The sequence below is a fragment of the Rhipicephalus sanguineus genome, chromosome 9 (genome assembly GCF_013339695.2).
Source record: "Rhipicephalus sanguineus isolate Rsan-2018 chromosome 9, BIME_Rsan_1.4, whole genome shotgun sequence".
Lineage (NCBI taxonomy): Eukaryota > Metazoa > Arthropoda > Arachnida > Ixodida > Ixodidae > Rhipicephalus > Rhipicephalus sanguineus.
In genome coordinates, this window is record NC_051184.2 from 7,580,890 (window position 1) to 7,606,876 (window position 25,987).

At 45.3% G+C, this 25,987-nt stretch overlaps 1 protein-coding gene across 1 annotated transcript in view; it reads left to right on the forward strand.

Moving 5' to 3' along the window:
* Window positions 1-2,656: 2,656 nt before the first annotated feature.
* Window positions 2,657-25,987, forward strand: part of LOC119404543 (uncharacterized) — a 31,387-nt gene continuing 8,056 nt past the window's right edge. The window contains exons 1-9 of the mRNA XM_037671080.2: window positions 2,657-2,696; window positions 5,084-6,663; window positions 8,303-8,554; window positions 11,165-11,348; window positions 14,517-14,774; window positions 15,615-15,806; window positions 17,101-17,247; window positions 20,063-20,187; window positions 21,578-22,861. Coding sequence (XP_037527008.2) covers window positions 2,657-2,696; window positions 5,084-6,663; window positions 8,303-8,554; window positions 11,165-11,348; window positions 14,517-14,774; window positions 15,615-15,806; window positions 17,101-17,247; window positions 20,063-20,187; window positions 21,578-22,861 — 4,062 coding nt within the window. The remainder of the gene's footprint in view (window positions 2,697-5,083; window positions 6,664-8,302; window positions 8,555-11,164; window positions 11,349-14,516; window positions 14,775-15,614; window positions 15,807-17,100; window positions 17,248-20,062; window positions 20,188-21,577; window positions 22,862-25,987) is intronic.

Below are 25,987 nucleotides of genomic sequence, written 5' to 3' on the forward strand. Positions count from 1 at the left end.
GCGGCTTTCTTTGCAACGCGAAAAAAAAGGGCTATATATATACGTGAGGCGTATCGTGCAGGAAACGATTCATTCGGCGGTTTCAGAAGGTGCTCTTCAACTCTGCGTTCGTACTTTGAGTCTTCAACCAATAATTAAAAAGTTTGTTAATTAAACATAATTTACGAGTTAAGGGGAAATCAAAAATAGCTGAAGTATCTACAGGCTAGTGCGAATAGCATGCGTTCGATTCTAGTCGCTTCCGACGCGCCTTTCATTTTTGAAGTCTTGACTCAAAGCTCGTAGCAGGATATCTCCTTTGTGTATCTGCTGGCGAGCCACGACACAACCAAAAAACATCATAATCAGTGTATATATAGATTATGGTGCAAGTCTAGATGGGGTGGTGGCCGGAGGCGTAGATTTCTAATTTTTCATGGGAGGGGGGGGGGGGGCGTAACCCGGGTAACACGTGGAACATGATGAGGTTGAAATTGGTAGGTGACAGACAGTACGGAGCCCTGTGAAAAGACCCTTTGAAAACGGCCCTAAAATGGTCTGGGCGCGTTCGCGTAATTTTAGAGCATGTTATTTGGTCTGTTAAAAAGTCGCGTCGGTAACGGAGAGGGGGAAAAAATCTCACAGACGACTTGAAGGCGAAAGCCATCTCGTTATTTTTATCCTCAGTCGATATACTTCCTCCCCCATCTCCGCAAGCTTTCTGTACCTTATGGGGTATTGCACTGCCTCCGGGATCGGAGACATCTAGTGCAAGAAATTTCTGCACCTCACCTGGTTTCGCACTGCCTCCGTGACCGGCCCACCTTTTATACAGTGTGTATTTTTGCTCATGCAGATCAGGCCCAGAGAAATTATGGAAGCTTATTACATTCACAACAAACGGCACCAAGTGCGCATGCATGCCTTCGATAGTCCTGCATGACAGAGAAATTTTCTTTTTTTGAATTGTTTCGTCACGGAGATACAGATACTTGGTTCGTTCACCCCACTCATAGAGATAGTACAGACTGTTTTCTAACTCTATGACCCCACTAATCCTTTGCAGAATGTTTTGCAGTTATCCCAGTTATCCTTTGATGACGTCATCGGCGTGCATTCACGTAGTATAGGTTGTACTTTAAAATGTGTTTTTGTGCTTGAGGAACCTAAGGCTTTCGCCTTAATAAAGAAGTGAGCGCAGAGAAACCATGCGCCGACTGAAAGTTTCGTTTAATCCCGATGCTCTCTCGGCGAGGTGGGAAGCCGCTCTGCGCAGCTCCAAGCTCGCCGACCAACTCTGGGCAGTCCAGCAGGCCCGTGAAGCGGCGGAGAGGCAAGGCCTTCACGTCCCGACATGGGAGACCTGAGCCCGGGCCGTTAATCTGCCGGACAAACAATAAAGTTCTTTCATCATTGCGCCGGTGGAGCAGCGTGCTGTTGATGAATGCGTCTGGACGCAAGCTTGGTGTTAGGTTGCCCCCCTCTCTTTTGTTTGGCATCCCTTGCTCTCGCCGGGGATCATCGAACAAAGCGCATTCTTCGCGCCAAGGGCAAGGCGCGGTGATGCTGTGATTCGACTTCATCGGGCTCGTGCGCGCGTGGAAGGCGAAAAGGCTGCAGGGTTCGAGAACTATCGCGCATTTTCTTGCGCAGGAAATTACACGCGGTTTTGGTGACTAATTGCGATAACTATCCAACGAGACGCCCAAAGCATTCATTCTAAATGGCTTCTGCTCGCTAGACACGTACGTACGCCATATGAGTTTGATATGGCTCATCCTTTCTCACAGCTAATACTGCGCTCAACGTACGTGGCTCATTCTGTCTTGGCAATTTTTATCAGACATCGCGTTATTAATACTCTTCCGGATGCATATGACTTTCGTGGGGAACAGCGATCTCTTATCGTATAATCAACCTAGCATTTACGCGTTAGGGCATCACATGAAAATGCTGTGTTTTTAAAGTATACGGGTAGATAGATGCTGGCTTCACATTTGCTGCTAATAAGTTGCGAGAACTTCCACATATATCATTTCTTTCGTATTTCCTTGGTCTTATTCCTATATGCAGCACCCCCCCCCCTCTCTACACACACACGCACGCACACACACACGCACGCACGCGCGCACGCACGCACATATCCGAGGAGTTTTAGACACCGCAAAGCCCACGCTTATCAACTTGGGCGCGTATCGTCGACCTACGTGGTATCAACGCCTTTATATTGTAAATCCAACCACCATGGTCCGACCGTCAAAACAGGCGGTAAGAGGAACGCTTTGAGCAAAGTCCGTCGACAACGCTTCCTCCGCAAAGTGCATATCCGTTTTACAAATAATCAGAGTTGAATAGAACCCCTGCTGGCGAGGAAGGGAACAGGGTTAAATAAAACTCGATAAAGTGAGTACACTTGGCGAGTGTTTGATTTATTTCACCATCACCACGCACCGTCTGGCGATCGAACGTTGGCGTATACAAGCACTACAGCAGGCCGTGCGAAAAGGAAAGGGGGGGGGGGGATATGTAGTTGGCATCTACAGCACGAGATTCAGACATCAACAGAGGCGGCTAGACATCCGGCCTCGCCGTCTGGTGGGGAATAGAGTGTCTGAAGAGTCGAGACCGTCCTCTGTTCATAGTGCGCGATAGCAACGGGTTGCCGGGCTCCGCGGGTATGATCAGTTTACAAGCGCTGACGCTCAGCTCCGATCGAGGTAAGTTGACATACCGCGAACTTTGTTTCAAAATTAACAGATTACTACGTGAATGCAACTCATGTTTATAATGAGTGTCTCGTCGCTAATTAAGCTCGAGGGCTCGGGTTCGATTCCAGGCCACGGCGGCCGCATTCCGATGGGGGCGAAGTGCAAAGAACCCCCGTGTGCTTTGATTTAGGTGCAGTGCGTGAAAGAAACCCGCCAGGTGGTCTAAATTAATCCGGATGCCCCCACCAGTCCTTTTAATCACGTCTCTCGTAATGATATCGTGGTTTTGGCGCGTATAAACCCAGCTGTTATTTTATTGGGATGCTTCAACAACGACAGTAATACCGTGGCGTTTACCGAAAAAAATACGGTATGCATATGGGTCGCAGAGTCGCGGACTGCACTTATTGCTACAAGAACTAAAATAAAGGAAGCAAGGCTATGAAAGAGTAAATTGACATCCATCATTTTGTAGCACAAAGGTACAAGGAAATATAAGAATTTCTCAGAAAGAAATGCTTCTTGTTCGCGAAATTTTCGTCCGGTTTCGGGGTTCGAACCCGGACCGCGACGCTTTTTCGCTGCGATAGCTCTCCCACTCGAGCGAACCAAAAGGCTAGCAGCTGGAATTAATGGACAACACGAAGCGCATGGAGAACTGGCCGGTTTGCCAGAAATTTTGTATTGCACTTGGAGCTTTCAATTTTTTTGGTGTCCTGCTTTTGTATAATGAGTTTACTACCGATTGATATTTCCTTATTGTATATTTACTGTCACTACGTAAGTATATGATTTATAGCGCCTGAAAACAAATTTAATTTGAAATCAAATTTTCATTTTTTAATTTCGCGCCGAAATTTTAGCGCCTCAATACCAGTGTGACGTCATGAATTTCAAAGTTAGTGGGTACAGTCAAGAGCACTGATATCATTCTTCTACAACGCTGCTGTCATGAATTCTCCGTAAACCGTGGGAGGATGTAAGTGAGGAATGGAGAAATTTACATTTTTGAATGTCGCGCCAAAAATTAGCACCTGAATGTCGGCGTGACGTCGCGAATTTCAGTCTCTCTGGGCGTGGTGCTCTGGGTACAGTAAAGAGCACAGATACTAATTCTTCAATGTTTCCTTGTCACAAATTTTTCGGAAACTGGGCAAAATAAAGAAAAAAAAAACAACATTCGAATTTTGCTCCGTGCTGCGAAGGACAAATTCGAAACCATGGCCTCCGAAATTGCGCGGCGCCGCGCAATCTCGGAGGCCATGTCGAAACTAACCCAACTGAACCACCTTGACGCTAAAGGATGCTAGAGGCGCTAGCAGCGCTGGGTGCACGATAGCGACGATAGCGTATGTTTTTTTGTATGTATGTTTCATTTAATCGTTGTACCATGTCGCATTAGTACAAATATAACATTGGCTTGAGTTATACATCATCATTACTAAGCGCTGTCAGTAAGAGAATATTGTGTGGAAATTGGAATATCGTGGTTCTGTACTGGCGCGCGACCGCGCGCGACTGCAACACGTACTACGTCGGTGTGTGGGGCTACGGTGAAATGGGCAAATCGACTCGATCGGCGGCCCGGCGGCTTCGAAAGTGCAAGGCGGCGTGTTTGAGCTAAGGTGTGCTTGCACGATGGTTACGGCTTCGATAAACTTTCTATGCAGTAGTTGTGTGCTGCGAGTTAATCGGATCGAACTTAGCACGCGCAAGGTGATTTGTTCATATACGATGCTACGTTCCATTGTAAAGTTTCGCTTTTGCTATCGTGGTTGGCGCCGTGCTAATAAAGTAGTTGCTTTGTTGGTCCCAAACAGTGGTGTTAGTTAGACGCGGGGTCGTTCGAGGCAGGTGTAAATGCCGAATGTCTAAATGTGTGTCGAACAGTGAGGGTTCGGCGATGGAGACCTGGCTGAAGCGGTCGACAAACGAGTAGTGATAGACTTGTTTAGGACTAACGTTTCGGCAATGGAGACTTCTTGACGAGGAAACTTTCCTTTGTTAAACCATTGACTCTTGCGGCATCGTTTCATTTTTCTTTTTGCAATATTGAATCGATTGTTTAGGAAAGTTGTATTGATCACTTGGGGTGACAAAAGCTGTATGCGTGTTGGCATTGCATTTCGGCATGTAGCACAGAACACAACAGCTGGACGGTATGATATACGACACGCCTGTCTCAGGCGTATATCACGCTTGTATTTGACTCACTTTTGACCCACTGCACTAAAAACTGAGGTTGTCGTAAGTGTTCAACCAAATTGAATCAACACCTGCCATTCTGATTATGTTCTTTACAATTTTGGGTTATTGAATGTTTTAACTACGTCTATGTACCTGTATTTTAATGTATGATTTCATAATTTATTGCCTGTTTGTCTTTGTATTTCTAGTTGAAAGCCGCAGCGGGCACCATCTAAAGATGGCCTCTCCACCGAGTAGTCGCCTTTCTTTCACCTGTGTGTGGACTCAGAAGCCCGGTGATGATGTTCAGGAATTTCTGGCAGCATACAAACGGTTCTTTGAATGGCAGCAGGTACAAAGCGTTAAGCTTCAACCACCGCGGAAGATCCTCAAGCATGAGTGGGAAGACCAGAAGTGGCTGGTTGAAATTAGCCTTAATCTACATTCACGAATGAATGCAGATAAGATTGAGAGCTTGAGTGTAGAAATAGCTCGCCGGTGGTGCACAACGGGACTCAGCGACAAGCAGATGTCTAGATACTTGCAGTGGCTGCAGCCTGACCGCAAAAATGGCTTTTGGCATGGCTGGTATGCCATTGAAGAAGGCATCAAGATGAACTCCATAGCATTTGGCACATTTGTTGGCCTGGACATCTTTGCCGAGCGTCATGCCATAGTCGGTAACTCCACTGGTAAAGGCTACAACATAGACTGCACATTCAGGCATGATGAGAGGTCTTTGCAGGTGTTCATTGAATTGAACCATTGCACAACAACAGATGTCTACCGGCTTAGCATGTCTTACAACAACATTTTTAATGTGGTTGTGCACGATCCCGACAGTGGGTCCGCAGATGTATTTCTTCATGTGCACACCCTTCCCTTGTTTCACCGTGCAGAAGGCAGTGTGAGTTCTTCTGTCACTGTTTGGAAGGCCAAAAGACCAAACTCTCGAGATCAAATGGATTTCCAGAGAACGTTAAAGATTGGATGCAAGCAGTGCGGCCTAGTTCTGGAAAGCAGTGACGTGGGCGGCTGTTTTGTCATCAGGCTGAGCTTCAATGACAGGCACAAGGCACGGCGCACTGTCGGTCGCCTAAGCCGTAGATGCAGAAGAGCCCGCTTCAGCTTTGTGCCTGTGAAAACTCATTCCGTTGGCAGTAAAGCTGAAGAGCTACGACAAGAGTTGTGCTCAAGGATAATGCCTAAGCTTCAGTTTAGATGCTGCTATGCACTCACTTCCCTCATCCAAATGAGTGACGACATTATTGTGCAGCTGATGGTGTTAGAGAAGCATGAGCAAGACACTCTCTTCAAAGACTTGGAAAGGTATGCAGCTCACAACGAAGGGGCTCTGGAAGAAGCCTTGTTCAGCATTTGCACTGCTCTCGAAAATCGGAGTAATGTCACCTTTGCTGCTGTCTTGCCCGAGCTATTCAAAAAGCTCTGCAAGACGTATCTGCCCCCTGCTGTGCCAAGGGGCTCCTGCCTCGTACGGCGACTGTTCGTGACACCGTCTCGCGTCTTTTTCCTGCCACCCGCCGTGCACGCCGAGAACAGAGTGCTTCGCAAATTTGACGCGGATTATGCGCTTCGAGTCTCGTTCCGTGACGACCACTTTGAACTTTTGTCGCACACCCTGGGATCTCATGACAAGAAGCTTGAGATGCTCAATGAAGTTGTGGGAGGCTTCTTGCGTAATGGAATCAAGATTGGTGACCGTCACTTCAGGCTTCTGGCTAGCTCTGTAAGCCAGCTTCGAGACCATGGTGTCTGGCTCTACGCAAATGTAAGAAAAAGAAAGACAAACATGAATTTTGAGAGGCTGATGAAAAGGGTGTAGAGAAAAGGGTCTAGTGTCGTTGACACGTGGGTTTGGAGACCACAGTTACAAAAGTTGCAAGCAAGGGAGTTTAAGATAAATGTACTTTAATAGGGTTTGAACTTGAGCTCGTTGGTAGTACGTTCGTACAGCTTCATTGCAAGAAACAGCGCAAACAAATGGGACAAGAAAGACAAACTGGATGGGCACTGTCCAGTCTGTCTCGTCCAATTGGTTCCCACTGTTTCTTGCAGTTAAGATAACTGTCTCCTGTCAGTATTCATCTCAAGCATAGAAGCATGACGACTAGTCTTAAAACCTAGTATGTTACGGGTCATTCAGTGTACATAATATTAGAATTCATCAACAGCTGTTCCACTATATGTACTAGTGATAAAAAAAGTGCAGGCTCGCTGTGCTGTAAAGATTGCTGCAATCTTCTGGGCCTACAATGAGGGAAACAACAAGCATGTGCGCTGACACTTAGCTTATTCTATTTAAACAATTAAATGAAGTTATGCAGTGCTACTTGTTTTACAAAATGCAAACTGTGTTAAAGGGGCCCTGCAACACTTTTCCAAGTAATCATCAAATGGCTTCAATAAAAGAGTTTATTGCCTCACGAATCGACTGCCACAAAAATTATTAGAATGTGTCAAGTACGAGTGGAGTTACAGGGATTTGTTGCACGCTTTAAGCACTTTCTCTCTCCTTTCATACCAGCGAGCGCGCTGAAAGCTACGCAGGGGTGGGGGATGACAAGGGGGCAAGAAGCTATGTCTGTTTGTCAGTGCACGTCATGACCTTGGAACACTTTTTCTTTTTTTTTCTTTGAACGTGTAGCTTACTTTCAGTGTGATTGCGAGCGTGCATGCGGGCACGTCATGGTGGCTGCGGTAACTAAGCAGCTCACGATGCTCAAATTAGCCAATGGCCGTGGACTTTGGGTTTATGGTGCAGTCATTTTTCGATAGAAGAGCGAGCGATTTCTAGCTGATGTTGAGAATTCTTTGTAAATTGCAGGCCGTGTGCCCGCATGTTGTCAGGAGCCTCAACTGCCCATTGGCAGCATTTTCTAACCATGCTGAAAAAATGTTGCACGGCTCCTTTAACACAACAAATAAAAAGAACACAAGATAAAATCTATTTTCTGAATGAAATCACTTGTTAGTCAGTGTATATGTTTGTTGTTTCTTGCTGTTCGCCTAGTTCTGTAACTTGCCCTGTTTCACATTACTTCCATAATATTTTAAGCAGTGCAAAAGGCGGGACGAGGGACAAGAAGTTGACACACGATCAACTTCTTGTCCGTCGTCTCGTCTTTTGCGCTGCTTAAAAATATCATGGAACCTTACCAACTAGCCCAGCTGTCGACCTTGCTACAATATATTTCACATTACTAATGTTAATGAGGTGTTTCTACGAACCTCCTAATCATGCCAGTGATTTTATCGCTTAACTGCTGAATCGTGTAAGATGTCCTGTGGCCATGTTCATTTTTGCCTTTATTTACATACATGCAATGCAGCAAGTTAACAGATGGTTCAGTCACTTACATCGATATTCTAAACCCATCTATATTCTAAACTGGCACTGTATATTGCAGGACTGTCATGGAAATTCAGTGGAGTCCATACGGGCTTGGATGGGGGACTTCAGTGAGATCCCCAGCGTTGCCAAGAAGATAGCACGAATGGGTCAGTGTTTTTCGACAACAGAAGAGTCTGTCATTGTACCTCTTCATGGCGAGACTATGGAGGATGCGCCAGACATAGAGGGCGGCGTGCACCCCGTATCCGGAAAGCGCTACGTTTTCTCAGATGGCATTGGGGTGATCTCGGAGTCTCTTATGAAAAAGGTGGGTCCTTTTCCGCATAAATTGAAAAATTAAGGTTACTGATCAAATTATAAATCCCCATTTAACGTTTTTTTAGCTTATACAGGTCCATTGTTCACACTGCATTAAAGGTTTCATTGCCTGTCTATACAGGATGCTTTCATTTTTAGAATATATATTTTCTATAAAAATTTCTGACAGCCAGGCACCTGTTGTTTTCACACCCAAACTGTACATTGAGGCGGAAATACTTTGTCACAGCTAAAATGACATCAAATTGACTGATTAACATAAACATGTTAATTAACTTAAGAGCTATTTACCTGCGGGCAGTTTGTATGGGATTGTTGTAGTCTGACTATTTATGGCATGCCATTTTTTAGAAATTGCAGAAGTTGCACAGTAATTTGAGATATTTATCCCGAAATTTTAATGGCGATCTCTCTATTAAACTCAAAGCCCCACACAGTGCCTGTGGCTGGAGTGGGCACCTTGCCCACATGTGGGAAGAAATAAACTAAGATAAAAGCATTGTCACTTGCACGCTTCCATGACAGAAAAACTGGGAACAGTAGTTATGAGGCTTTTCCAGGTGCACCATTTTGCTGTACTAGCATAAATTGAAGGGGTAATGAGCAAGTGTGTTTCAACTGAGAAAAAGAAATGAGCATAGCTTGCTCTGGAGGCGCAATGCTAAAGAGACAGCGGAGCTGATGGGCACGTATGTGGTCCTGGCTGTTGCTGTTTTGCTAAGTTTTGCGAATATTTCCTTTCTTTTTCTCTAATCTCTCTGTTTTTTGTGTATGTCTTTTTTGTCTCTGTTTATATATATATTTATTTATTTCTCTCTCTCTATTTCTCCCTCTTTCTCAGTCTTTCTATCTTTCTTTTTTTTTTCCTTTCTATCTCTTTCTCTCGTTCTCTATTTCTTTATCCCTCTCTAGCTCACTATTTCTTCCTCTCTCTTTTTCTCCTTTCTCTTTCTCACTTTCGTTCTCTTTATTTCCCTCTCACATTTTATGCTACGCTTCTCCTCCTCACCCTCACATTATCCTCATCCTCACTTCCCTTTCCCACCCCCTTGCTACACAAGGCTATGTTATGCTTTGCTAGCAGTGCCTGGATAGCCGAATGGTTAAGATGCTTGCCTTCGGATCACGGGTATGCAAGTTTGAATCTCGCCTCGTGAAGAAATTTTTTCCCCCTAGAATTTCTTCTCTCTCTATTTTATTTCTCTTTCTCTCTCTCTGTATTTGTCTCACTCATCAGAGTTATTGAATCCCGTGTCAGAGAAATTAGAGCACATGTTCTGAGAGCGACGCAGAAGAAGACAATAAGGATGAGGAAGAGGACGAAGAGAGCGCGCGCTGGTTCATGACGATGATCATTTTCGATTCGTGGCTTTTTTTTAAAATGTTTGCCCAATGGCATGCAGAGTTAAATATATACATGGAGGCTGTTTTCCGCTATATACATCAACAGTGCTCTATGGTGGGGCCCATAGAGCCACAAATCATAGTCCGGTGGTCTCGTGGCTCACAGACCAACTGACGAGCTTAAAGGAGCACTGACACATAAATTTTACGTGTTGTTTTTTCTGTTGCAGTAAGTAGCTAACGAGCCACTTATCATGCCTGGAAAGCTTGTTTGCTCGAGCGCGCAACATTTAATTATTTGAAGACGGTTTTATAGCGTCCAGTCGCAGTTTCGGTGTCAGAGAGCGTCGAATGAGGAGGGGCCTAGAGTGGTTTTCACGTAAACATAGCAGGCCATGTTAGCACACAAAACCGCGTGCATATGAGCACCGCATCGACAACTATTTTCAACGAAGGCTTCCCTGGAAAGGTGCTGCTGTAATCCCCTCTGGGATGTTGTAAATGTGTGTGACCCCCCAAAATTGCACTGCCAAGGCAAGGATGTCAGCCTTTGTACTCCCATGCAAGTCAATAAAGGAGGTGCCTCCTCTTTCCGTTGAATTGGTCTGCTTGGAGAGAACACTGGTAGGGATCATGGCAGCCAACACAATCTCTTGCAGTCGTGATGCAGGCAGATGCAGGTGGCTGGTGGTTGTTTACATTCAAACCAAGTTAGTGTCGGTGTTGCAAGGTAGGGCATTTCGCGTGCAATTGCGCGACACGCACTTTAAAATTGATTTTAAATATGTTCTAAGCTATATTAGTTGTTGATATTGTAGATGATGTGTGTGTGTTCACACAGATATATCCCACAAGTTATCTCGCCTTCAAAACTTTGTGTCAGTACTCCTTTAAACAGCTCCGCTGTTAAAAGACCTGCTTCACTAGTACAGGGACAGTGATGTATTGGAAACATGTGCATAAAATGGCTCTGTGAAAGGTGTTCCAAAGTTCAGAACTGAGAGAATGGGCAATGTACACGGAGCAACTGGTTTGTGACCATCACTCAGTGTCACACATTTGCGTTTTGTCACACTGTGCAAAATTATCAAATGGAAGTTGAGCCTTCAAGGTGCCTCACTGATTCTCGCACAATACACTATAGATTTGCATGTCTGGACACAATTTCAATGTGGCACAGAAAAAGAGCACAAGGTCAATGAAAAAACAGCATTTGGGTGGCATGAAGAACATAAAACATTGTCTTGCTTTCCAGGTCTGTGCAAAGCTGGACATGGCACAGGTTCCATCTGCCATTCAGATTCGCTATGCAGGCTACAAAGGCATGCTGTGTACAAACAATGCTCTGCAGGGCGACAAGCTCATTCTGCGCAAAAGCATGAACAAGTTTGCCTGTGTCACGTCAGCCAGCATTGAGGTTATCAAGGTGTCTGCTCCCTGTAAGTACACAGCAACACATTTTATAAACGATGTACAGAACAAGTTGCTACAATATAATGATTAATAGATTCTTCTCTGAAAGGAATATCATGGTTTTACGGGAATGTATATGCTTATATGTATTTTGTACTCCTGTGGTCAGAAGTCTCCAGGACGTTGTTTCTGCAGCTAATGCGAATTTCAGCTTGGGTGAAGCGTGACTTTTAATTTAATGGACAACTGTGCAAGTAACAAAAGCAGCTATAGGCTGGAACTCTTAAGTAGAAGTTAAGTTCTCAGGGTGAGCAAGAATTGAGCCTTTTTGCAAATTTTTTTGTCCGTGGGACTTTTGTTCCCAGTAGTACAATATTATTACATTCTCTTAGTGCAGGGGAATTTTTTATTAGATCTTGCTATATAAGTAACATTTGCATGAATGGAAATGTAAGCCTTTTTCAGTAGCTGAGGTTTCTTCTGGAGAGTTTGCCTTTTTGTCCACCGAAGCTATGTGTTCACTTAAAGGGGCCCTAAACACTTTTCCAAGTAATCATTGAATGGCTTCATTAAAGGAACTCATTGCCTCACGAATCAACCGCTGCAAAAATTTTTAGAATCCGTCACGTACGAGTGGAGTTATGGGGATTTTCGGCGCACTTTAAGCACTATCTCTCTCCTTTCATGCTAGTGAGCGCACAGAAAGCTACGCAGAGGGGGGATGAAAAGGGGGCAAGAAGCTGAAACCGTTCATCAGCGCTGCGTCGTGGCCTTCAGCACTTCCTTTTCTTTTTTCTCTTCGAACGCGCGGCTTACTTTCAGTGTGATCGCAAGAGCGTGCACAGGCATGTGGCGGCGTTTCGCGGCAGCTGCGGTAACTCTGCAGCCCACGATGCTCAAATAAGCCAATGGCCAAGGACTTTGGGTTTTTGGCACCATCAATTGGGTTTATGGCATTTGTCGAGAGAAGATGGAGCGATTTTTAGCTGACTTTGAGAATTCATTGTAAATTCCAGGCCGCGTGCTGCACTGTAACGTTTGGCTCACGTGTTCTCAGATGCCTCGACTACAGATCGGCAGCATTTCCTGGCCATGCTCAAAAAGTGTTGCAGGGTCCCTTTAAATGGGTGGGTTGAGGTGATACTGGAAAATTAAAGAAACAGTTGAAAATACTGCAGCTTGTCATGACTTCACCTGGATTTGTTGCTTTCTTCACAGGAGGATTTATTCTTTCTTGATAATTTTTATCTACAGAGATCAAGTATTTGTCATTGCACAAACACAATGTAAAGATATTTCGTGGCGACTTGGTTGCGTCAGAAGGGATAGGGTTTGGGTGTGTTGGTCATCACTTAAGCAGAATACATAGTGCAGAAACAAAGACACAGGACAAGAAGATGACGAGACAAGCAGTAACTTTCAACAGAACTTTATTGCAGATAGTGCGCGTATATCCCCTTCTGGCGTGAATTATGATGCACTGTCTACAAATGCATCATAATTAGTTGAACATGGTAGTGTCTCCAGCAAAGTGATCCTCTGCAGCAATACACAGCACAATGAAGTTAAATGACTGCTAGTTGTCCACTCAGGAAGCCTTCACGAATGTGCACACCGCGCTTCAAGCCACTTGAAAAAACACGCAGTGCGTGTCGCGCCTCTGAAGTTGATGTGTACAATTGTACACACCGCCGCTGAAGGAGATATAAGAACAATATCTGTAACTGCAAAATACTATGAAAAGTACAGGCTGCAGAAAAGAGAAAAAGTGCCACATGTGAACTATGCCAAAAATTCCAAGCTCCTTTGATAATGCTATTGATGGCATACTTGCACACTCATCACCTGCCTGAGCCATTTCAAACGCTTCGACTATTGCTTGGCATATTTCACGCGTGGCGTTTCTTTCTCTTTTCTGTAGCCTGTACTTTTCCTTGTTAACAACGGAGCTGCTTAAGCCAGCCGTAAAAACTTTGGTGTCCGCAGAAACCACAGGTGGGTATGTGCCACCGGAATTGGGCAAGCCCCACTACCGAGCTCAGCAGGCTGCGAGTGCTAAAGGGACACTGAAGTGTAACAATGAGTCGGTTTAGATAGATAAATTGTACTCTGAGAACCATAATGTCGTTCATCTCACCACCACAGGTTTATTAATAGAGGAGAAAATCAAGGTCAAAGTATCAGTTTTAAATTTCACGCCGGAATCTCCACACGTGACGTCACGGATTTCCAAGTGTATTTTTCGTTTTTTGGTGACATTGGCTCAAAATTTTCTGAAGCTTGGTATGTTAAGTCTAAGCTGCCCTTGGAGGACGATGTAGGTCATTTTTTGCCAATTAGGAACTACGTACATAGGGCCTAGTAGACGCCGTCAAAATCTATGATGTCTCAGCCTTTGGTGCTGGAATTTCAAGGTGGAGTTGCCATCCGCATTTTCTTTTTGCGTGTTTTCTCGCTTACCAAGCATCATATCGCAGCAAGCGTGACGTTTTTGGTATTGTGAAAGAGTAATTTACTAATATAAGAAAAATCGTTTTTCTCTTTAGTGTCTGTTTAAACGAAAACTCTGCTTGGCGAAGTGGAGGACGTGAAAGAGAGAGAGAGAGAGATAGGGAGAGAGAAATAAAGGGAATAAAAAGATAGAGAGATGAGAAATAGAAAGAAACAGACCGAAAGAAAATGAAAGAGAAACAAAGAAACAGAGGGAAAGATAGGAAGAGAAAGAAACGGACATGAAAAAGAGATAGAAAAAGCAGAGAAAGACAGAGAAATAAAGAGAAACAAAGAAAGAGAGGGAAGAAAGAGAAATAAAGATAGAAAGAGTGAGAAAGAGAAAGAAATAGAGAGAGAAAGAAAGAAATAGAAAGCAACAGATACAAAAAAAAACATACAAGCAACAGAAAGAAAGATAAAGAAATATAATAAAGAAAAAAAAAAGAGAGACAAGGAAGGCCACACAGCTCTGCTCTTCCTTCAGGCTTGGCACCACTAGTGTGAAGCTGCCATAATTTTTTTTTGCAGTTTCAGATATTGTGCTTAAAAGTATGCGCACGATCTGCTATAAAGTTTTCTTGAAAGTTAGCGCTTGTCTTGTCGTCTTCACTCCTGTGTTCATTTCTGCGCTATGTATTCTGCTTAAGCGAATACTTGGTTGTGGCTGGACGAGTTATAATCTAATCCATTGCTTTTCGCAGCATCGGTGTTTCTGAACCGCCCTTTGATCACCATTCTGGAGCAGCTGGATGTTCCCCGGCGGGTGTTCTTGCACTTGCAGCAGAACATGCTGCTTCAGCTCTGTGATGCCCTTGTCAATGACGGTGCGGCTTTGAGGGCGCTTGGCACCTACGCAAACACCAGCCTGCCTTTTGCCAAGCTGCTTGCAAACGGGATGTCCCTGAGTCGGGAGCCACTCATTCGCGCCATGATACTGGCTGTCTACGAGAGCTTACTCGGCAAGTTCCCATGTTCGGGGCTCCTGGATTGAAATGTGACATTTAGGGCAAATGAAGGAAGGAAATTTTGAGGGCTTGTTTCTTTTGTTTGACACAACCTTAAAAAAACCAGCAGACAACCTGCAGCCTTCGATCCGAAGGTTGCAGATTCGGTCCCTGCTGGTGGCAAGTTGTCTATTCATCCACTTTACTTTCTTCACATCTATATCAAAATGACTACAATACACTTAAAACAGTGCAATTAACATCTCCAATACCTTCCTTGGCTTCATTGTCCGCTTGTTTTCGCTAATTTAGGGCTAAATAATGCACATACTTATGTTTCCACTGCCTTCAATTCATGTCATATCGGCACAATTTTGACTCGAACACTCTTGCTGCAAGAAGGCACTTCATGTGCGAGAAAATGCGTGAAAAGAAAAATACTGTTGGCGGCACCTGCTAGGAGCTGCATTATTATTTAATGGTGAAAATGAATTAAATTGTGTTCTAAGGAACCTGGAAACTTAATGTAGCAAAGTTCTGAAAATTTCATTGAGCCAATGTGGCAGAAATGCTAACAAGACTTTGAAATCTGTTCAAGTGCTGAGGGTGCAGTTTTTGCACGAAATCCAAAAATAGAGTTCTCCAAAATAATTTATCTGCCTAAACTGACTTCTGTGTCGCTTCAGCCTCCCTTTAAAAGAGCAAATGCTTGTAAGTTCAAGTCTCTGTTTGAGAGTCTGTAGTGATCCCTTAAAAGTGTTGTTCTGTTTTAACCCCCCCCCCCCTTTTCCACTGCACCCTTCTCCACCTCTCCACAAAGAAAGTAATTTTGGGCTTGTATGCTTGTCTTTTCAGTGGGGCTCAAAGAAAAGAGTCGAATTGCCATTCCTTCAGAGAAGGGCCGTAACATGTTGGGTGTCCTTGATGAGACTAGCACCCTTGAGTATGGTCAAGTGTTTGTCCAGTACACACATTTGGGCATTGACCTCCAGAATGGAACACCAGACTCTGGTAACAACCACTCAGGTGGCACCCAAGTGCTGACGGGTATGTGACCGATTCTATGTACTTCACACGGTGAGGCACTGCAAAGTTAAGACTAAGTTGGGCTAGTTGGTTACTGGCCTTAGGGAACATAATTTTGCCAATGCGTATTAGGGCAGGATGCAGCGAAAAACAAAGGACGAAGACTGGCATCCATCCTTTGTGTGCTGAACACATTTTCTTGCGTGTTTTTTGCACAGAGAATGTGTTTTTTGTACATTTTAAACTCCTCGCATAATGGTAGTAGCTGTGGCACTGTTGGAAGGGATGAGGTTAAACTTGTGTGCACCCTCCAACAAAACATTGCGGCATGAGGAATTTCGAAGAAAGCTATATTTCCACTTTTTATGGGAAAATAATCTCCAAATAAATCTTACAGCCTGTAGTACTTGCGACATGTACAGTTAGCTGCTAGATTAGAAGCATCATGCGTTAACAGAACAGTGTTCCAAATTTTCAGTGGAGCTCACGTCCCATGAACTTTTGCTGCCGTGTGTACACAATCAGAAGTTGTTCCGCTTGAACATCTCTCATGCTATTGGCAATGCTCCATGCAGTGGTTTGCAATTTTTGAAGAGATGCTGCAAAGCACATTGAAAAATACCATTTCAGTATACTAGTACTGGTATATTTAAGGTATAACAATCACTTACAGTCCACAACATGCATGTATATGCTAGTGAGCAGCGGTGCTCGCTAGCAAATAGAGATTTTTCGACAGTGAATCAAGCATGAATTGAATAATGCCAGAATTGAACTGAATCGAATGGTGAGTACTTGTTGAATAATTTTCTGATATTGAGCAGCCATTTTAATAAATAATACAAATTTATTTTAACAATCTAGTATTCATAATTCTAGCATTACAAGCACTAATGGAGAATTGGGAATGAATAAGCAGCATGCAAAAGCTGCCTGCACCATGTAACCACTCGTATCATAGGTTATGGTGGCGCACAAAAAAAACAATGACGAAACGGACACATAAAGATAGACACAGGCGCAAGGGCTGACGTCTAGTTAAGTAACAACTCATGTTTTATGCTTATAATAGTGTATTTGCAGTGGTAAAATATGTCATACTTTTGCACCAATTTATCGTTTATTTCAGTGGAGTGGACATTTTGAAAATATTTGTAAACTATTCGAAAAATATTCGTGCTTAGTAATGACAGCTATTTGATTCAACATTTGCAGTTCTAGAGTATTCACAGAGCCATTCTAGTTAACTTGCAAGCTGTAGTTGTTTCAGTGTACACTATATAGTGCTTGATCATGAACTGTGACTGCTCACCAGGTACTGTGCTGGTGACCAAGTGCCCCTGCCTGCACCCTGGTGATGTGCGCAAGTTTGAGGCAGTTGATGTGCCTGCTTTGCACCACATCAGGGACTGCATTGTGTTTCCAGCCAAAGGTCCCCGGCCTCACCCCAACGAGATGGCTGGTATGTCTTGACAACACTTGCGTGTGATTGAAAGTGGGATCACTTTATGTGTGGAATGTGTGCAGTAAGGTTGAACTGAATTGAATTGAATTGTATTTATTGACATGAAACAATTTACAAAAATGTAGTAGTTGGAGAAACGGTTCGTGCGACTTCAGAAATGTCTCACTACCCCATTACTGCAATGTTTAAGCCGTATGTACCTGTTCAATGGCCATACCGGTATAAGAGCCGCACCAAGACTTTGTTTAAAAGATCTCCAAAATTATACATTTCAAAATTATCTGTGTATTAGTGGCACCCTTGATTTTTGAGAAGGTTAGCAGAGAAGGTTAGAGAAGGTTATCCATTGTGTGGTGCGAGAATTCCAAAGCTTTTTCTTTCCCAAAACTTCCGACGAACTGGTCAAAAGTTCGAGGTCGATTAAAAATTTGTGTGATGATGGTGCTCCCAAGAAGGTGCACTTGGAAAAACAATTGGTTTGAAAAAAGTGCTGTTAGTTTTTTTTATCACAGAGCAACCATATCGTTGGTAGTGGTGCTGCAAATAAGAGTGAGTAGCACTAAAAAATTGGTAGGTTACTTAAATGCAAAATTCATCTAAGTTTTGGATTAATTGAAAGCGTGGTTATTTGTAGTAAAAACATCTGTTAGTTTCGATTGCCTTCGCTGGTAATTGATAATTTCTTTCAGAGAATATCACTGAGCTTCGACTTTGGGATCATAAAGAGCGAGCACTGCGATATCCCTAACCAAGCGGGGACACCCATTTTCGGAACAATCAAGATCATTTGGAAGATAAGTGAAAGAGGTGTGTGCTTAACTGTACCACGCATATGGCCACTGATGCATCTCGTTTGCCACATGCTATGAGCAAAAAGGCCAGATCGGATGCTGACACAAGGCACATGCGGCACGGAATACGGAGCTATGCTGTACGGAGCGCGTAGTACAATGCACTAGGGTTCCCACATGTTCTCTTTTTTCTCCGCTTCTAGGCACAGAGTCTGCGCTTGTCTCGTGGCTTTTTTTTTTCGTGTCCCTGTTTTTTTGTGCAGATGCCATTCACAATGGAATACCAACTCGCCCAACGCTCTGTTCTTCTAAGGCATGTTTCATTATACAGGAGACTCTCAGTAAACGGAAATCTCTTGGACAGAATTGCTGCTTAAATAGAGCAACTGCGTGCAGTATGATTGGTTTCGTACTTGAATTCTGCAGCCTTTGGAACATAATTTCATGGTCCCTTCTGGTTCCTTTTAACAAGAGTCTACTGCATTTAGGTTAAAATTACGTGGTGTTTTATACTTTGTTAGTATGGAACTAATAGTTATTCACTTTATTGTATCAAGGATTTTGGGACACTTAAGCCAGTCATATCAAGGTTTAACTCTTTCGTTACCGCATCAAAATGGCCACCGCATGGCACGAGCATGGCCGCTCGTGCCATGCGGTGAAGCAGTTTCTGGTTTTTGTGAAGCACAGGTGGACGCCACAGGTTTCACAAAGAACGTTCGTTTTCTTTTTCAATTTTGCGTTCCTCATGGCACTTGCGGCAGTTTTTCCTTTTCGGCACCTTTTCGGGGTGGTGCTGCACTTTTTTTGGCGGTGGCTCCACTCGTGGAACATCATCCGCATCCACCTCGAGAAGCTGTTGAGCGAGCTCCAACCGGAAGGATAGCTGGTCAAAATTAGTTTCTCTGAGCTTCTCTGAAGAGTTTCTCTGAAAACAGGAAAAAAAAAATCGCGCGCCGTCGTGAAACGTTTTGCGCTGCTCTGGTGTGCCGGGCTGAGATGCGCCGGGCGGCCTTCTTGGTGAAAATTGAAGCTTTCTGGCTGCCGGCGGCAGCACATCCTGTCCAAGCTCTGTGCGTATCCTGCAGATAACCAGGACATCTCAAAGGTCGTGTACCGAGATTGGCAGATAAACGCTTCCGACGGACGAGACCGCTCAAGGCCGAAAACGAAACTTACCGGTACACAGCTGAGGATGGCCCGGCTGGCTTGAAGAAGCGCTTGAAGATGAGCTGGTGTCGTCTTGGGACTCATAGCTCGACTCAGCTTCACTAAATTCATGAGCGGGTTGAGCACGCTTTCGAGCGGAGCGTTTTTCCCGCGACGCAGCCCCGCGGGTTGACGACGCCATGGGAGCGGCCGAGAGATTGCCGCGCGCGCCGACGCTAACACCCGATGCGCCCCTCTCACGTAGATAAAGAGAAACGAAACCAAAACTGCTGCAAACTGGCTAAAAAGGCCAGATCAACAAGTTAGAGAGGCGACAGACCTTCAGAAACGAGCTGTATTTCAATAATATTGCGCAAACTCGGAAGCAAAGCTTGCTAATGAGTAGCAGGTGTCGTTTTCATGTAATTATCACAGCCAAAGTTTATTACCTCGCAAAACTGACGGCACAATTTCATAATTGACTTCTTAGGAATCGTTTGATACCAAAATGTTGATAATAACGGAGCACAAACATGAGCAGCGAATTTTTTTCCCGAGTGTGGCAGCCACGCCCCCTTTTCCAGTAACACATGCGCATTCGTTTGCGAAAAACTCGGTCAAAAATCGCAACGTCGTCAGAGCGGAAAAATTTAAACGGATTGTAGAAGAGCAGTCCCAGAACTAAACGAGAGATGCTGCAGCATGCACGGGAAAAAATTTTAACGCGTCGAAATCGGCAGCTTTTTTCGTCGATCACCGGTGATCGATTTGAATAGGCGTGGTAACGAAAGAGTTAACCGTGCTTGTGAGCATCTGCAACATTTCGCTTGGCGTCTGTTAATCTCTTAGTTCTTCCCTTCACGTGTGTGCAGGTTCAGACCTTGATGGAGACGAGTACATCGTGATCTGGGAACAAGACCTCTTCTTTCCAGGGCCAAACAGGGAGCCCATGGTGTTCAGTGACACTTCCGTTGGAGCTCCCTCGACTGGAAACCTGGCCAGTGATCCCCGAATATGCTTCCTTATGTTTGCATTTTCATGTGTTGCCCAACCGTGGGATGTGGCCCAGTCACAGTGGCATACTGCGAGGTGACTAATACGCGTGTCACACGGGCGTTTGGAAGGCCTTCCGACCGATACTCTATTGACTCAGTGGTCAAGTACAAGCTGCTACACTGGTCATTTCGAAGGCCATCGAGTCCATTATCAATCGAGTCTGTGGAGCACCCGACAACGCTAGCGAAACTTCGATAGCCATTGAGCAACGGAAGCGGAAACAGTGCGAACGTGCCCTCTCATTCACAGTGTGCTCGTACTCACGATTAGAAAACATCTAACCAGTATGCTTTGAAGGAGTATATGTGAGTGTTATGAATTATTTATTAAAGTATTTTTGCCACTTGAAATGTGCGAACTGCACATACTCTCAACAACAGCCACGTGCTTGTCTTCATTGTGCCATCTGGCTGTGTATTGCTCGCTACAGTTTCGCTGCTCAAGTTAAATATGTATTCATAACTACGAATAAACAATTTATTAAAATGTTTAAACAAAAACAACAGACATATTTGTGCTTTTAAGTGAATTTATATTATTTAACTTTGGGTGACACGAATATGAAAATAAAGAGACTCAGCACCACGCAGTTTTTGCTAAAAATGTCTGAACCACTCAACGGCCGTTCAAAACTACCGTGTAGCGGCGCGACAACTCCAGCGAGTCGATAGAGTTGTAGCGTTTCGACGGCCATCGATTGGATGGTCTTTCAAAAGTTCCCGTGTGACACGGGTATAACTTCCCCATTAGGTTACCTGCTGAGCACCAGATTTTCGCAGGCACTGTTTACTGTCCCTGCATTTTCGTGCTTAAAAAGCCGAAGCTGTTGTCCTCTGTATTTGCAGATAAAAGCTAGCACAAGTTTAACAGCAAACTTGATTTATCGACAATAGGTGGCCAGTGATGGATTTGGTGTAGGCTGGTAGTGTAACACGAGATCGGTGCACAGTTATAGATGATACACTGGGTCAAAGGGAAATGCTCAAGACCACCTGGGTTGTGAGGTGAAAATTTAATGAAGTGCAGGCGCTGAAAGGGTGGCATTTTCTAGTGTTCATGCAATTTTGGTGAAAACTGGTAGTTCATCTTATCTATTTGTGGCAAAGGATATGAAGACGTATTGGGGAGCTGAGAGACAGCGGCTTTGTGTATCCAAAACCTGATGCCAGCTATCACTGCCTCGTATGCCTTTTGCATTATTTTGCATGCTTGTCCATTAGTGTTGGTCTAATTTCAGTCACCTGTGATGCACAGCTTCCGAAGGAGGCCCTTTGCATGTCCTGCTCTTTACTTCCACTTTAACCGGTATTTTTGTGTTTGGCACTGTGCAGGACGATGACATCATTCAGTTCCTCTGCAAGTACATCCTTAACGACAGTGTAGGCATCATGTCCAATGCGCACCTGGCCTGGGCTGACCAGCTTCCAGATGGCATTTTCTCTTACACCTGTCTCGAACTTGCCAAGAAAATCTCTACCTGCCTCGACTTCGCAAAGACTGGCATCAACGCTGAACTCACTCGGTCTGAACGTGTTCAGAAGTACCCTGATTTCATGAACAAGAGGGGAATTAAACCAGTGTACAGGTCTAAGAGGGTACTGGGAGAACTCTACCGCCTAAACAAGACACTGATCAGCAACACTTACCATGCGTATACTGCGGCTGATTTTCACAGTGCCCTGTTTGATTACCCAGGATGGCAAAAGCACCGGCACGCTGCAGAGAATGCCCGTGATATCTATGAAGACATGATGATGAGGATCATGAATCAGTATGGCATTGAGAGTGAAGCTGAAGTGGTAGCAGGGGTCATTAACAGTGTCTCACGTTACAACAAGAGCAAACAGGACAAAACCAGTGTGGAAACCTTGGTTTCTAAACAATATCGGGAGCTCACTGAAGCGATGCAGAAGCAGTTTGTCGTAGATGTCGAAGCAGTCTCTCAGCGAGGTCATAGCCAGCCAACACAACAAACACTGCTGGAGATGGCATCTGCCTGGTACATGGTAACCTGCAGCGATGAGCAGTTTAAGGAGCATAGCTTGGGTCTTCCATGGTGCATTGCAGACAGCCTGCTACTGCTTTTGAAAGATCGAAGTTGTGCACAGTCAACAGGCAAGACGGTGCCACGGAACTTGTTGTCTGCAAAGATAAATCAGCATAGCTCTGGTCGTTCATCACAAGATGCAGCATTTGACCTGCTGTGTGCATGGGCACGAAAGGAAGATCTATTGTGCGATACTGTTACCAAGGCTTCCCAAGTTTGCATGTCATGCTTCAAGCGGGCTTTCCAGCAATATTTGTCTAGCAGCCACAGTTCAACAGGAGCACTGAGCTGCGTCAAGTCTCAAGGAGACGCAGGCAGCTGTGGGCAGACTGCCGGTGACTTCGTTAGTGGGTTCATTCGCTACCTCACCATGGCGCTGACGGGGCTTCCAGTTTGCAACGAGTGCTGCTCACCTTCTGGCCAAGTGCACAAGCTGACATTGGCAGCCTTGTACCGTTACTCTAGGCTGGTCATGTCGAGGGATGTCTGCTGCTTTGGTCTTCCTTGTGATCCTGACCTTCATGACAGCGCAGACGAGGTGCTAGAGTCTGACCCCATCCGTATAAATGTGAGTAGTGCTGCTGCTTTCAGTGCATTGTGGTGCAGTCTAGTTAAACCGGTGAAGTTCGAAAATCTAGTCATTCATAATCGTACATGTCATATTATAAAAAAAAGGTTCCTGTCTGCCACAAACACGTACAGCCAAACCTTGTTACGACAAAGTCCATCTGACATGAAAATAGTTTCATTATAGCTGATAATTCTTGGTAAATGTATATTCGTAACACTGTTTTAATGGCAATACTATTCCACATTCACTTTGTGGTAACTGATAATTCTTGATATTCGTATTCATTATATTGTCGCGACGTCAAGAGAGAGGTCGTAACGCCAAGATAGAGAGAATAACAGCGGGTCGGTCTTTTTAATACCGCGCGCCAGCGAGTTCTTCTTCTTTGTTCTTTATGGCTCCTGTATAACGCGTATGGGCCTTTGCGCTGTCGTCTTCGTCTTTCTCATAGCACGCACGTGGCATTTGCCTCCCTCCGAAAGAGGCATCGTCCCGATGCACAGCCTAGGCGCTCTACTTAGAAAAGCGCGCACATATGCACTGGAACCCAACCAGAGTTAGCTGGACAGGTACGGTTTCATCCGCACGACATGCACGACTTCGGGTGAATGCTTCCGGCGACTGGAACAGCAATCACTGTCGGGAACGACCTCGTAGTTCACGTCGTTCAAGCGTCGGATGACTCTGTATGGACCAAAGTAGCGTCTCAGCAGTTTTTCAGAAAGTCCGCGTCGACGTATTGGGATCCAGACCCATACCTTGTCGCCTGGTGTGTAGGTAACGAATCTGTGTCGCAGGTCGTACCGTTTCGCATCTTTATGTTGCTGATGACCAATGCGTACGCGGGCGAGCTGTCTGGCTTCCTCGGCGCGCTGAGTAAATTCTTCAGCGTCGGTATCAATGTCGTCACCCTCGTGCGGCAGCATAGCGTCCAACGTTGTCGTGACCTCGCGACCATGGATTAAACTGAACGGTGTCATTCCAGTAGTTTCCTGTCGAGCTGTATTATAGGCGAAGGTCACGTAAGGCAAGATTTCGTCCCAGGTTTTATGTTCCGTGTCGATGTACATGGAGAGCATGTCTGCGAGGGTCTTATTAAGGCGCTCCGTTAGTCCGTTTGTTTGGGGATGGTACGCAGTTGTTCTCCGGTGAGCTGTACCACTGAGCCTGAGAACCGACTCCAAAAGTTCCGCCGTGAAGGCAGTTCCTCTGTCTGTGATGACCACTGTTGGGGCGCCGTGCCGAAGGACGACGTTTTCGATGAAGAAGTGAGCCGCTTCTGCTGCTGTGCACCTCTGCATAGCTTTAGTCTCCGCGTAGCGAGAGAGGTAATCAGTGGCGACAATGATCCATCGGTTCCCTGCAGTAGAAGTTGGGAATGGGCCCAGGAAATCCATTCCAATTTGGGCGAATGGCCGTGCTGGTACTTCAACAGAATGTAATAGGCCCGCTGGTTTACCGGGTGGCGCTTTGCGTCTTTGGCAGTCAGCACAAGTCTGGACGTGATGTTTCACAGCAGCAGGTAGTTTGGGCCAGTAGTATTTTCGTCGCAGTCGGGACAACGTTCGGGTGTAGCCTAGGTGACCGGAAGTGGCCTCGTCATGGCAGGCTTCTAAAATTTCTTTTCGCAGTGATGAAGGCACGACGAGCAAGTACGCGCTGCCGGTTGGAGAAAAGTTCTTCTTGTAGAGAACGTCGTTCCGTAAACAAAAAGACGGCAGTCCTCTGGCAAAAATTCGCGGCACGTCTTTACGTCGTCCTTCCAAGAAATCGATGAGCGGAAGCAGCTCTAGGTCGCTGCGCTGCTCTTGTGAAATAGTAGCCGTGTTGACGACTCCCAAGAATGCGGCGTCCATGGATTCGTCATCAACAGCGGCAGGCTCAACGGGCGACCGCGAGAGGCAGTCGGCGTCAGTATGTCTCTTTCCGGATTTATAAGTTATGCTCATATCAAATTCTTGAAGCCGAAGGCTCCAGCGCGCCAAACGGCCAGATGGGTCTTTCAGGTTAGTGAGCCAGCAGAGCGAATGGTGATCGCTGACGACCTTGAATGAGCGCCCGTACAAATATGGTCGAAATTTGATAACTGCCCACACCACAGCGAGACATTCTTTCTCGGTAGTCGAGTAGTTCTCCTCGGTGCGAGAGAGAGCTCTGCTGGCATAGGCTATCACTTTTTCAGTGCCATCTTGCCACTGTACCAGTACGGCGCCCAGGCCTACATTGCTGGCGTCGGTGTGCAGTGCTGTTGGCGCTTCTTGGTCAAAGTGCGCAAGAACTGGAGGCGTTTGGAGGCGTTGACGTAAGTCGGTAAATGCCATTTGTTCCTTTTCTCCCCAAAGAAAGGGAACATCCTCTCGTGTGAGTCGTGTCAAAGGTGCCGCAATAGATGAAAAGTCCGCGATGAATCGTCGGTAATAGGCACATAGTCCTAAGAAGCGCCTCACTGCTTTTTTGTCGTGTGGTGCAGGAAAGTTTGCAACGGCGTCTATTTTGGCTGGGTCAGGTCGAACACCCTCGTGACTTACGACGTGGCCGAGGAAGGAAAGCTCACTGAAGCCAAAATGACATTTTTCTGGTTTTAACGTGAGGCCAGCCGAACGTATAGCTTGGAGAACTGTGAATAACCGGCTTAGATGTTCTTCAAATGTAGCTGAAAAGACAATAACGTCGTCTAGATATACCAAGCATGTTTGCCATTTCAGGCCTGATAGCACGGTATCCATCAATCGCTGAAAAGTGGCTGGCGCTGAGCATAACCCGAATGGAAGGACTTTAAATTCATAAAGACCGTCGGGCGTCACGAAGGCAGTTTTCTCACGATCGCGCTCGTCGACCTCTATCTGCCAATAGCCGCTTCGTAGGTCCATTGATGAGAAATAGCGTGCATGCCGCAGTCTATCCAGAGAATCGTCTATACGTGGCAGCGGGTAGACGTCTTTCTTCGTGACTTGGTTTAACTTGCGGTAATCTATACAGAAGCGCAAGCTGCCGTCTTTCTTTTTAACCAATACCACGGGGGATGCCCAAGGACTTTTTGAAGGCTGTATGACGTCATCCTGGAGCATCTTCTGTACTTGCTTTTGAATCTCCTCGCGTTCTTTCGGAGCCACACGGTAGGGA